General features: G+C 42.4%; 1 protein-coding gene across 1 annotated transcript; it reads left to right on the plus strand.

The window, feature by feature from the left end:
- Positions 1 to 3,203: 3,203 nt before the first annotated feature.
- On the plus strand, positions 3,204 to 12,063 carry LOC141092389 (prokineticin receptor 1-like). The gene is made up of 2 exons (XM_073578504.1): positions 3,204 to 3,787; positions 11,353 to 12,063. The coding sequence occupies exons 1-2, from the start codon at positions 3,393 to 3,395 to the stop codon at positions 12,035 to 12,037; spliced, it is 1,080 nt and encodes a 359-aa protein (XP_073434605.1). The 5' UTR covers positions 3,204 to 3,392; the 3' UTR covers positions 12,038 to 12,063.
- Positions 12,064 to 12,514: the final 451 nt, after the last annotated feature.

Here is a 12,514-nt window from a genome sequence, read left to right on the forward strand (position 1 = left end):
GCACCTCAACATAAAAGTGACATTAATATTTCGTAGATCCGTGAGTCCATCAGTTATTAGATATATGAAACTGAAACAGCTGTTGCAAAAACCAAAATTGTTATAAAGAAAAAAGGATAACATTAATAGGGGTGCCCAAACTTTAACATATGACTGTAATACAACAGAACCAAAGGGTTAGACAGAATGGATAGTCAGGACGTAGCAATAGATCAGTAAACCAGAACAGGAAATAGACAGTACAATAGGGGCAAATGGTAACGGAGTAACGATAGCCAAGCCAGAAGGTCAGAACCGAGACAGAGAACACAGTGAGGGGACAGACCGGGTCATACACGGGAAGCAAACAAGCAATGCAGTATACACGCACACCAGGGGTCAGACACAGAGCCAGAACAACAGTATAGCTGAAAGGGAATCCTAGTCTGCAGTGAGTATAAATATCCCTCCCAAATCCAAAGGGAGGCCAGCAAAAGTTAACCCTGCGAGAACAGGACATTAACCATGTCCTATTACCATGACAAAAACAAAAACAGCAGCATTTATGCTGTTTGCATAATTCCCTCAGAAATTAATGGGGCGGTATAGTAATAGTATTGCAAGTTATATTTTGGGTGTAGCTCACCGTTTTTGAAAGGGCGCAGTCAGATGACCGTATAAATCAGAATGCAGTGCAAACTGGCGGCTCTCCTGACCCGAGTGCGATAGCTGTATAGAATTACATGAAGCTACCACGCTCAGAGTCACTGACCAGTCCATGCACTGTGTTCCAATTTAAACGGCTGTCTCTCTGCACCCTAAGTCTTATCAATTCCTATGACACCTAGAAGCGTTAACATCTTAACATTGAAAAGCAGTGATAGAAAAGACCTATTAAAATAAATTTATCGTATTATATACACACTGCTCAAAAAAATAAAGGGAATACTTAAACAACAGAATATAACTCCAAGTAAATCAAACTTCTGTGAAATCAAACTGTCCACTTAGGAAGCAACACTGATTGACAATCAATTTCACATGCTGTTGTGCAAATGGAATAGACAACAGATGGAAATGATTGGCAATTATCAAGACACCCTCCATAAAGGAGTGGTTCTGCAAGTGGGGACCACAGACCACATCTCAGTACCAATGCTTTCTGGCTGATGAATTGGTCACTTTTGAATGTTGGTTGTGGGAGGCGATCCCTCAGGAGACCATCCACCGCCTCATCAGGAGAATGCCCAGGCGTTGTAGGGAGGTCATACAGGCACGTGGAGGCCACACACAGCTGAGCATCATTTTGACTTCTTTTTTTTTTAAACTCTATTTTTATTAGAAATTTTCTTTGTTAACAACAAAAGAAAGGACAGAAAGAAAAAGCCATACAAATACATATCATGTTACAAATTTGCATTATTCAGAGAGACGCAACATCACGGCTCTAATCAAGAGCATGCATCTCTAGTAACAGTCTGACTAAAAGTCGATGGCGTCCAATTCTTCCTTAAGATTACATATTTAAAGAACAGCTTTGACTCTGCTACCCTCTTCCCTCCCCAACAATCTTTGCTTAGGTCTTTGATGACTGGCGGCAGCGGTGATGTTATGACTATAGCACACACGATTGCTGCAGCCAGTATAGTCTGCATGTTTCTAGGAAAGTCAGGGCTATACAATTGTTACAGCCATTGTAGGCCTATGGGCAGCTTAAAGAGTACCTATCACCAGTCTATGGCAGTCTGTGGTTGTAACCGTTTCCTTAGAGGTGTTCTCTGGGAATCTATAATAATAAATACGCTAAGCAGCTTCCGGGTTGTAACAACTTCCGTCCAGTTATAACTGGTGACGTCACAGCACACCTCTTGCCATGTTAACCCTCAACACACCACTCCTCCTCAACACACACCTCCTCAACACACACTCCTCTCACCTTTCACCATCTCCACTCACGTCCACTCACTCTTTCACTCCACATACGACCCTTTCTCTCACTCCGTCTCTCATACTCACGCCGTCATCGCCGCTGCTCCACGATCCCCGACATCTTCTTCTGCCGGCGCCATCCTGGATCCAGACGTTGTCCACGCCGGCGACATGTTCTTGCGGCGACACCATCTTGAGTATCACAGGATTTTGCGATACTCAAGATGGCGTCGCCGCAAGAACATGTCGCCGGCGTGGACAACGTCTGGATCCAGGATGGCGCCGGCGGAAGAAGATGTCGGGGATCGTGGAGCAGCGGCGAGGGTCGTATGTGGAGTGAAAGAGGGGGGGGACGTGAGTGGAGGTGGTGAGAGGAGTGTGTGTTGAGGAGGTGTGTGTGTTCAGGGTTAACATGGCGAGAGGTGTGTCACTATCCTCCCGATGTGATAGCATTGGGCCTTAATCTAGTTTTTCTATATCGGACTAAGCTCTTATCGGCGATATCTCCTAGCAATCACTTACTTCACCTGCTTGCAATTCTCAGGCTTCCTGTGGTGTCACATCGACAGAGCGGTTCCTTCTCTTCCGCTCTATCAACGGGGCATCACTGCCGATGATGTCATGTTGACAGCTGGCTTCACACTGCGTTAGGCTGAGCAGGCTGTCAATCAGTATGACATCTAGTTGACTCCCCTTCGACAGAGCAGGGCAGAAGAAAAGGAACTGGTCTGTCAACATGACGTCACAGGAAGCAAGAGAATTACTGACAGGAGTGGTCCGTGACTACTTTGATCCGTAGGGCAGTACAGGCAGGTACTTCTTGCCCATATGTGCATAGCCCCTTAGGTGAAATAAAACAAATCTTGGATAACCCTTTAAATAGAAAGGGCATCCCCAAACTGGTGATATGTAGTCTCTGAATGGGTTGTCCACTACTTTGATACTGACGACCTATCCATAGGATAGGTGAACATTATAAGATCAATGGAGCTCCGATACCGGTCACCCCTACAGATCCAATGTTATCAGCTCAGGTGGCGGCCGAATGTTACCAGGGTATGGAGCAGAACTGCTCAGCTCTGTACACTGTTTAGTGTCAGGTGCTGGACTTCTGCAGATCTAATATTGATGATCTTTCCTAAACACAAGAGATTAATATCATAGTAGTGGACAACCCATTTAAGGATGCACTTTATATTTTTATGTTTTTTTTTATGGGTCAATAAGATTCCAGAGGTTTTTACAGAGTGACGTATGTAAATTAGAAATCTAAGATGTAAAGGGGAAGAGTATTTTTTTTTATTGGTTTACAGAACATCGACTTTAGGCGTGAATTTTGCTTTATCGACAGATCTTTTTTAACTATTGTTATTATATAGCTTCTAGGATGACAATACGTTTTGCTGCACAAAGTAAGTTGTACATTGGTTTTCATAGGCAAAAAGTTAAAATAAAAAGAAGCAGGAGAAGAAACCGACACATCAATGGCAGACTCGTGGAATCGAAGTGTGGAGGACACTTATTTCTTGCTTGAAGAAGAAGGTCCAAAGACGAGTGAAAACGTCCTTTTCGTGGTCAGATTGTTTATCGGTGTGACCCTTGTATGTGTCGTACTGATCTGCGGGGGAGGAAACCTATTTTTCATCTTGAATTTAGTCATGTACAAGAGCATACAAAATGTGACTAATATTTTGATTGCCAATTTAGCAGTATCTGACCTTCTTGTGGCTGTAATCTGCTGTCCTTTCGAGATTGACTATTATGTTGTGCGTGGACAGTCATGGGCTTTTGGTCATATGATCTGCTCGTCAGTGATCTATTTGAGGATGCTTTCTCTGTATGTCTCAACTAACGCACTTCTCGCCATTGCCATAGACAGGTGAGCCAGATGGTTACACAGTATATCTTAGCTTCTTGACAAAGGCTTATGTAGTACCAAAATACAGTTCCAATCAAAATTATTCACCCACTTCCTTGGCAAATTAGAAATTATTAGCAAAATGAAAAAAAATGTAATAAACTAATCAAAGAACAATACAAATAGCTGAACACAACTAACAGAAAAAGTGGTTTCTCATAATTCAGCATATATTGCCACTCTTACTGACTAATGCAGTATCAGAATTATTAACTCCCTCCATGACAAGAGTCTTTAGTACTTAGTTGAGCCCTATAGCTGTTATAACCTGCTGCAAATGTGTTTCATAACCAGACACCAGTGTCTGGTGGTGTTATTGAGGAATCTTTGCCCATTACTCATTGGCAGTGACCTCCAGTTCACTAATATTCTTGAGTTTTTGTGCTGCAACCTCCTTCTTCAAATCCCACCAAAGATTTTATTCGGGGTTCCAAGCCTCCGTGTACTTTGCGGTATGCTTGTCATCACTGTTCTGTTGAAAGGTCCAATGATGCCCACGCTTTAGCGTCCTCACAGATGAAGAGACATTTTCTCCTATGATTTCCTGATATGTGATTGAATCCATCTTGGCCCCCACAAGCTGAAGGTTTCCAGTTACAGAGGAAACAAAGCAGCCCGAGTCATCACTAACCCCTCACTATGATTTACTGTGGACATCACCAAGCCATGCTTCACTTCATTGAAGGCATAATTAAGCAACCATCCTTCTTCATTGCAGAGTGCCTGACATGCTTCACTGTAGGTTTTACCAAGCTCCTACCCTGCTTCACTGTAGGTATCACTTGGCCACTACCTTGCTTCATAGTAGGCATCACCAAACCACTGCCATGCTTCACTGTAAGCATCATTGAGCCACCAATGTTTCACTGTATCACTAAGCCACTGCCATGCATCACTGTAGGCATCACCGAGCCACCAGTGTTTCACTGCATACATCATAGAACCACCGCCATGCTTCACTGTATGTAGTTCTTTTAGTGTATGTTTCATCCTTTCTCCTCCCGACATACTGCTGATTGGTAACCCACAAAAAGCTCCATTTTGTTACATCGCTCCACAGAACAGAATCCCAAAACTTCTTTGTCTTATTTATATGGTTTTTGGCATTTTGAAGTCCTGCTTGGAGACCTTGACCATTTTACCACCTTTGTTTTTTTTTTCAGTTTTTGCATTTTCGTTTTTTGCTCCCCTTCTTCCCAAAGCCATAACTTTTTATTTTTTTGTCAATATGGCCATGTAAGGGCTTGTTTTTTTTTTTTACAGAACGAGTTGTACTGTTGAACAACACTATTGGTTTTGCCATATAGTGTACTGGAAAACAATTCGAAGTGCGATGAAACTGCAAAAATGTGCAATTTCACAATTGTTTTTTTGCCATGTTCACTAAATGCTAATACCGACATGCCATTATGATTCCCAAGTCATAACGAATTTGTAGATACAAAGTTTGTATTAAAAAAAAAAAAGTTGCCTTGTCAGAGACATGTAGCGTCTGCATTTTTCATGATCTGGGGCTGGGTGAGGGCGATTCTCAACTCAGCAAAACGAAACATGTATTTTTTTTTTATTGTTTTATTTTGAATGGTGCAAAAGGGGGGTGATTTGAACGATTATATATATATTTTTTTTTACTTTTTACATGCTTCATTTGTCTCCATGGAAGACTAGAAGCTGTGATCATTCGATCGCCTATGCCACACACAGCAGGGCTTCAGCCCTGCTATGTGTAGCAAAAATGCTAATTTGCTATGAGCGTCGACCACTCTGCATTCAGGGATCTTCTGTGACCTACGGTGTGTGTGCAGATAAGGCCCCTTTCACATATCAGGTTTTTGGGGTCAGTCACAATCCGTCGCATATTGTGAAAAACTGATGAGCCGGATCCGACTGCCCTACTTGATACATAATAATTGGCCTACATAATAATTGGAGCATGCTCAGTTTAAAAAACGGAATCTGTCGCTGGATTCCGTAATTTGACGGACAGCGACGCATCCGGCGCCTATAGGCTTCCATTCTAGCATATGACGGACAGCGCCAGATACGTCACTGTCCGACTTTTCGACGGAGAGAAAAAACGTTACTTTGTCCATCGTCTCCGGCCGCCAGACACAAAATTTCCGACGTAAACGTGAGGCCATCCGTTGCTAATAGAAGTCTATGAGAAAAAAACGGATCCGACGGCATCCTTTGGAGGATCCGTTATTTTCAAAAATTGCCGGATTTGTAAAAAAAACTGATATGTGAAAGGGGCCCAAGATGCTCTTCCCACTTCCTCCCCGCATAGTCATCACTAGGATCCATGTGTACATAGCGATGACTATGCAGGGAGGAAGTGGGAAGAGCATCTTATCGGCGCACACACCGGAGATCACTCGAGCGGAAGTTGGGGCGCCTGCGAGAAGATCCTTGAGTACAATGCCCACAGAAAGAAGAATGAGGTATGTATTTCTGAGCGAGTGCAGGGCGCAAGTTTCTGGGGCCATAACTGTCGTGCAAGGGAGCGGAGCAGTATTATAATGAGGACAGGAGGCAGGGGTTTCTTCCAGGCACAGCACGCCCCGAAGCCTGGAAAAATAAACATTAGCATATAGAAAGAATATAACATTTCTCAACATCAAGACCATTAATATCAGGCATACAGGTAGGACTAGTGTAACATTTCTATTACCTGTATGCCCATATTAATAGGTCATATACGCCCCGGGGTGACATATTACTTTTAAGGCAACACCTGTTAGTCAAATGTGTGCTCTAATGATGGATTCTGTTTCTGAGGGCTGAATAAGGCCGGGGTTACACTAACCGATGAGAAATACGGTCCGTACTTTCCATGCGTAATACGGAGAAATGTTCCCTAAATAGTGATCTGTATGTCATCCGTAATCAAGGTGTGGTCGTGTATTTTGCGCATGTAAGCATCCGTATGTAATCCGTATTGCATCCGTATGCCGAGATTTTCTCGCAGGCTTGCAAAATTGACATATAATGGAGCCCAATGACTGGTTAAAACCCAAAACGAAAGAATAGATATATACACATAGAATAAATAAAATATATATATATATATATATATATATATATATATACTAGCTGAAGAGACCGGCGCTGCCCGGGCATAGTAACTAACTGTGGTTAGTTATAGCAAGTTATAATTATCCTCCATCCCATAGGCCCGTGCCCATATACCCATCATACATATTCGCCATCCCATAGTCGCATGCCCATATACCCATCATACATATTGTCCATCCCATAGTCCAGTGCCCATATACCCATCATACATATCCTCATCCCATAGTCCCGTGCCCATATACCCATTATGACACCATCATCACCATGGCAACCGTTATGACATAAACATCCCCATTGCAACCTATGATGAATCAGCGTCACCATGGCAACCATTGTGACATCATAATGAGGGGAGGGGCTTGATACATACACTTTTTTCCCATTATGTAGATAGGGGCAAAATTGTTTGGTGAATTGGAACGCGCGGGGTTAAAATTTCGCCTCACAACATAGCTTAGGACGCTCTCTGGGTCCAGACGTGTGACTGTGCCAAATTTGGTGGCTGTAGCTGCGACGGTGCGGATGCCTATCCCGGACATACACACATACATACACACACACATACATACATACACACTTTGAGCTTTATATATTAGACTAGCTGAAGAGCCCGGCGCTGCCCGGGCATAGTAACTAACTGTGGATAGTTATAACAAATTAGGGCAGATTTTAATAGCCTTGAGAGGGACCTTGAGATGCGCCTTTTCTGGCATTTATCCTCTTTCTTCCCATTGCCCTGTTAGCGGTGGCTAATGGGTTAATATTAATGGATTAATGTCACCTTGCAATTGGAAGGTGACATTAAGCCGATTAATAATGGAGAGGTGTCAGTTAGACCCTTATCCATTATTAACCCTAGACTATTAAACCGTTAAAAAACACACGCAGACATTAATTAAAAACTATATTAATTAAATAAAGACACCTAGTTTTTGACAAGATTTATTCCTCTGGTAATCCAAATAAAAGCCATCGACTTGTAACAAAAATAAAACAAAAAAGCAACCATATCCTTACCTCTCCGCTGCTCAGTCACATCCACCGCTGCAATCCATCAGAAAGGGTTAAGTGGTTTACACAGGGACTGGTGCTAATGCGACCAGCCCCATGTAAACCACTGCCAGAAAGAATTATTTCATCTCTGCACAGCCTCCCTGGCTGCCCTGAGATGAATAAGCGTGGGAAAGTTTCTGCATTTTTTCCCACGCTCATCAGTTCACCTCAGGTCAGTCAGTGAGGCTGCGCAGAGTCCCCTAGCTGACCTGAGGTGAACTAATGAGCATGAGAAAAAATACAGAAACTTTCCCACGCTCATTAGTTCATCTCCGGGCAACCAGGGAGTCTGCGCAGATAAAATAATTCATTCTGGCAGTGGTTTACATGGGGCTGGTCGCATTAGCACTGGTCCCTGTGTAAACCACTTAACCCCTTCTGATGGATTGCAGCGGGGGACGTGACTGGGCAGTGGAGAGGTAAGGATATTGTTGCTTTTTGTTACAGGTCGTAGGTTTATTTTTGGATTACTGAGCAATAAATCTTGTCAAAAACTAGGTGTCTTTAATTAAAATAATTTTTAATCAATGTCTGTGTTTTTAACCGTTTAATAGTCTAGGGTTAATAATGGATCGGTGTCTTATTGACACCTCTCCATTATTAATCGGCTTAATGTCACATTACATTAATATTAACCCATTAGCCACCGCTACAGGGCAATGGGAATAGAGAGGATAAGTGCCAGATGCGCCTTTTCTGGGGTGTCTGGGGCAGATTTTTATAGCCAGGGGGGGCCAAAAACAATGGTCCCTCTCAAGGCTACTAAAATCTGCCCTTACTCACCTGCTTTACCTCTCCGGTTGTGATTTTGCCGCGGGAGCCCACGCATTTTTTTTCCAACGAATTAACCCCTTAATTTAACACCTAGACGTCCCAAATTTTACACAAAAACCCTAATCTAATTATTAGTCAGGGACAGATAAAAAAAAAAAACATGAAATGAAATGGTTTACTGTATGTAAACCATGTGTCATTTCATGTCGGGTTGGGGAATGAATTTACAGAAGCCGGCAATTGAATTAGCGGCTATTCTGCTATGTAGAACTGTATGAAATATAAATAAATAATATATATATATATATATATATATATATATATATATATATACAGTCATGGCCAAAAGTATTGACACCCCTGCAATTCTGTCAGATAATATTCAATTTCTTCCTGAAAATGATTGCAAACACAAATTCTTTGGTATTATTATCTTCATTTAATTTGTCTTAAATGAAAAAACACAAAAGAGAATGAAGCAAAAAGCAAAACCAAAACGTTGATCATTTCACACAAAACTTCAAAAATGGGCCGGACAAAAGTATTGGCACCCTCAGCCTAATACTTGGTTGCACAACCTTTAGCCAAAATAACTGCGACCAATTGCTTCCGGTAACCATCAATGAGTTTCTTACAATGCTCTGCTGGAATTTTAGACCATTCTTCTTTGGCAAACTACTCCAGGTCCCTGATATTTGAAGGGTGCCTTCTCCAAACTGCCATTTTTAGATCTCTCCACAGGTGTTCTATGGGATTCAGGTCTGGACTCATTGCTGGCCACCTTAGAAGTCTCCAGTGCTTTCTCTCAAACCATTTTCTAGTGCTTTCTAAAGTGTGTTTTGGGTTATTGTCCTGCTGGAAGACCCATGACCTCTGAGGTAGACCCAGCTTTCTCACACTGGGCCCTATATTATGCTGCAAAATTTGTTGGTAGTCTTCTGACTTCATAATGCCATGCACACGGTCAAGCAGTCCAGTGCCAGAGGCAGCAAAGCAACCCCAAAACATCAGGGAACCTCCGCCATGTTTGACTGTAGGGACCGTGTACTTTTCTTTGAATGCCTCTTTTTTCTCCTGTAAACTCTATGTTGATGCTTTTGCCCTAAAAGCTCTACTTTTGTCTCATCTGACCAGAGAACATTCTTCCAAAATGTTTTAGGCTTTTTCAGGTAAGTTTTGGCAAACTCCAGCCTGGCTTTTTTATGTCTCGGGGTAAGAAGTGGAGTCTTCCTGGGTCTCCTACCATACAGTCCCTTTTCATTCAGATGCCGAAGGATAGTACGGGTTGACACCGTTGTACCCTTGGACTGCAGGGCAGCTTGAACTTGTTTGGATGTTAGTGGAGGTTCTTTATCCAACATCCGCACAATCTTGCATTGAAATCTCTTGTCAATTTTTCTTTTCCGGCCACATCTAGAGAGGTTAGCCACAGTGCCATGGGCTTTAAACTTCTTGATGACACTGCGCACGGTAGACACAGGAACATTCAGGTCTTTGGAGATGGACTTGTAGCCTTGAGATTGCTCATGCTTCCTCACAATTTGGTTTCTCAAGTCCTCAGACAGTTCTTTGGTCTTCTTTCTTTTCTCCATGCTCAATGTGGTACACACAAGGACACAGGACAGAGGTTGAGTCAACTTTAATCCATGTCAACTGGCTGCAAGTGTGATTTAGTTATTGCCAACACCTGTTAGGTGCCACAGGTAAGTTATAGTTGCTGTTAATTACACAAATTAGAGAAGCATCACATGATTTTTCGAACAGTGCCAATACTTTTGTCCACCCTCATTTTTATGTTTGGTGTGGAATTATATCCAATTTGGCTTTAGGACAATTCTTTTTGTGTTTTTTCATTTAAGACAAATTAAATGAAGATAATAATACCAAAGAATTTGTGTTTGCAATCATTTTCAGGAAGAAACTGAGTATTATCTGACAGAATTGCAGGGGTGTCAATACTTTTGGCCATGACTGTATATATGTGTCTCAATGACATATATATAAATATATATATATGTATTCTATGTATACATATCTATTCTTTCGTTTCTTTATCAATCCTGTCAGTGTGATTTTACTGTATCGCGCACTGAATTGCCGGCTTTTCTAAAGGACACCGGGTGCGTATTTCTCGAAAGTCACACATCTGGTCCGTGTTTAATCCGTTTTTTTTGCGCACCCATTGACTTGCATTGGTGTACTACGGGCGTAGAACGCTGACAATCGCAGCATGCTGCAATTGGCACGGACCGTAAAATACGCGCGAGAAATATATGGCTGATGGGAGCAGCCCCATAGAGAATCATTGGTCCGTGTGCAGTGCGTGGTTTTTACGCCTCTCACTCGTCTGTATTTCTCTCTAGTGTGACCCCGGCCTATTTCTGAGACCACAGTGGTTACTGAAAGTAGTGGCTCTAGTTCACTAGTCAAATGATTCTTGTTTGACCAGTTCATTGCAATCAGCGGAAAATTAGTACATTTTGCTACTAAATCCTAATTTTTAATGTGGAGGGTTAATTTTGATTGCAACTATACATGCAAAACAGGATGTAGTTTTGTGTTACCGCTTTCTGCAAATGACTATAACCAGCCTAATGAAACAACAAACCGTTCCTCTTTTCTAGATACCTCGTGATTGTGCATCCATTGAAGCCACGTATGAAGTTGCAGACCGCCTGTGGAGTTTTAGTTGTTATTTGGTTATCTGCTACCGTGATCGCAGCTCCCGCTGCTTATTTTGCTACGGAAACTGTGTTTGACGCTCCACGCGAGTCCGGAGGAAAGGTTTTCTGTGGCCAAATTTGGCCTGCCGACAGAGCCGTGTACTACAAATCTTACTCTTTATTTCTGTTGGCCGTAGAATTCATAATTCCTGTGTTTATTATGAGCTTGTGCTATGTTCGCATTTGTCATGAGCTTTGGTTTAAGAGTTTACCAGGAGAACAAACGCAACAGCTACGGAACAGACTACAAGCCAGGAGAAAGAGCGTCCTGGTGCTGGTTGCTGTGCTTTCTGCTTATGTCCTGTGCTGGTCGCCCTTTTATAGTTATGCAATTGTAAGAGATTTCTTTCCTGGTGTGCTGATACGAGAAAGATACGCGATAGCACTTTACTACATCGTAGAGTGCATAGCTATTAGTAATAGCATCATCAACACGCTGTGCTTTGTGACTGGGAAAAATCAAGCAAAATGTTGCTTTAAAATACTGATTAACCCATGGGAAAAACGACAGTTATCAACAGAGAGACACACAGTGCTCCAAGAGTGTAAATCTACAGTGCACGTGCAGTTTAGACTTTGTACCTAACCTGCAAATAAAAGGTGCATTTCTTACGCTAGTTTCTATCAGCTATCATGTCACACGTTATAATGGAATTGTATACAAGTAAACTAAGGTTATGTTCACACACCATGTTGTTTTACAGTACCACGACACTCAGCTCAGGCTCATAGCAGAGCAGGAGCAGAGTGTCATTAGCATCTCGCATCAAATGTCAAAGGCTATTATGATTCCAGCCTTAATCTTCAGTCCCTGACCCTACTCTTAGGGTACCGTTACACTTAGCGACACACCAGCGATCCCGACAACAATACGACCTGGTAAGGCTCGCTGGTGCATCGCTAAATGGTCACTAGTAAGCTGTCAAACAGGCAGATTTACCCAACGATGCAGCAACAGTCCAGCGATCCGTATAACGACCTCGGCGGTCGTTGGTACCTTGTCACACAGCAGCGATTCTGACGACTCCCGCCTGCGTCCTTGATTTCTGAGTCGCTAATGAGA

The sequence above is a fragment of the Dendrobates tinctorius genome, unplaced genomic scaffold, assembly GCF_039654945.1.
Source record: "Dendrobates tinctorius isolate UK_male_01 unplaced genomic scaffold, ASM3965494v1 ptg000059l, whole genome shotgun sequence".
NCBI classification, from domain to species: domain Eukaryota; kingdom Metazoa; phylum Chordata; class Amphibia; order Anura; family Dendrobatidae; genus Dendrobates; species Dendrobates tinctorius.

Bases quoted from the DNA above. Each gene is read 5' to 3' on its own strand.
- LOC141092389 (XM_073578504.1), top strand. From the start codon at position 3,393: ATGGCAGACTCGTGGAATCGAAGTGTGGAGGACACTTATTTCTTGCTT. The intron at 3,788-11,352 runs GTGAGCCAGATG...CCTCTTTTCTAG, and splicing joins CTCGCCATTGCCATAGACAG to ATACCTCGTGATTGTGCATC.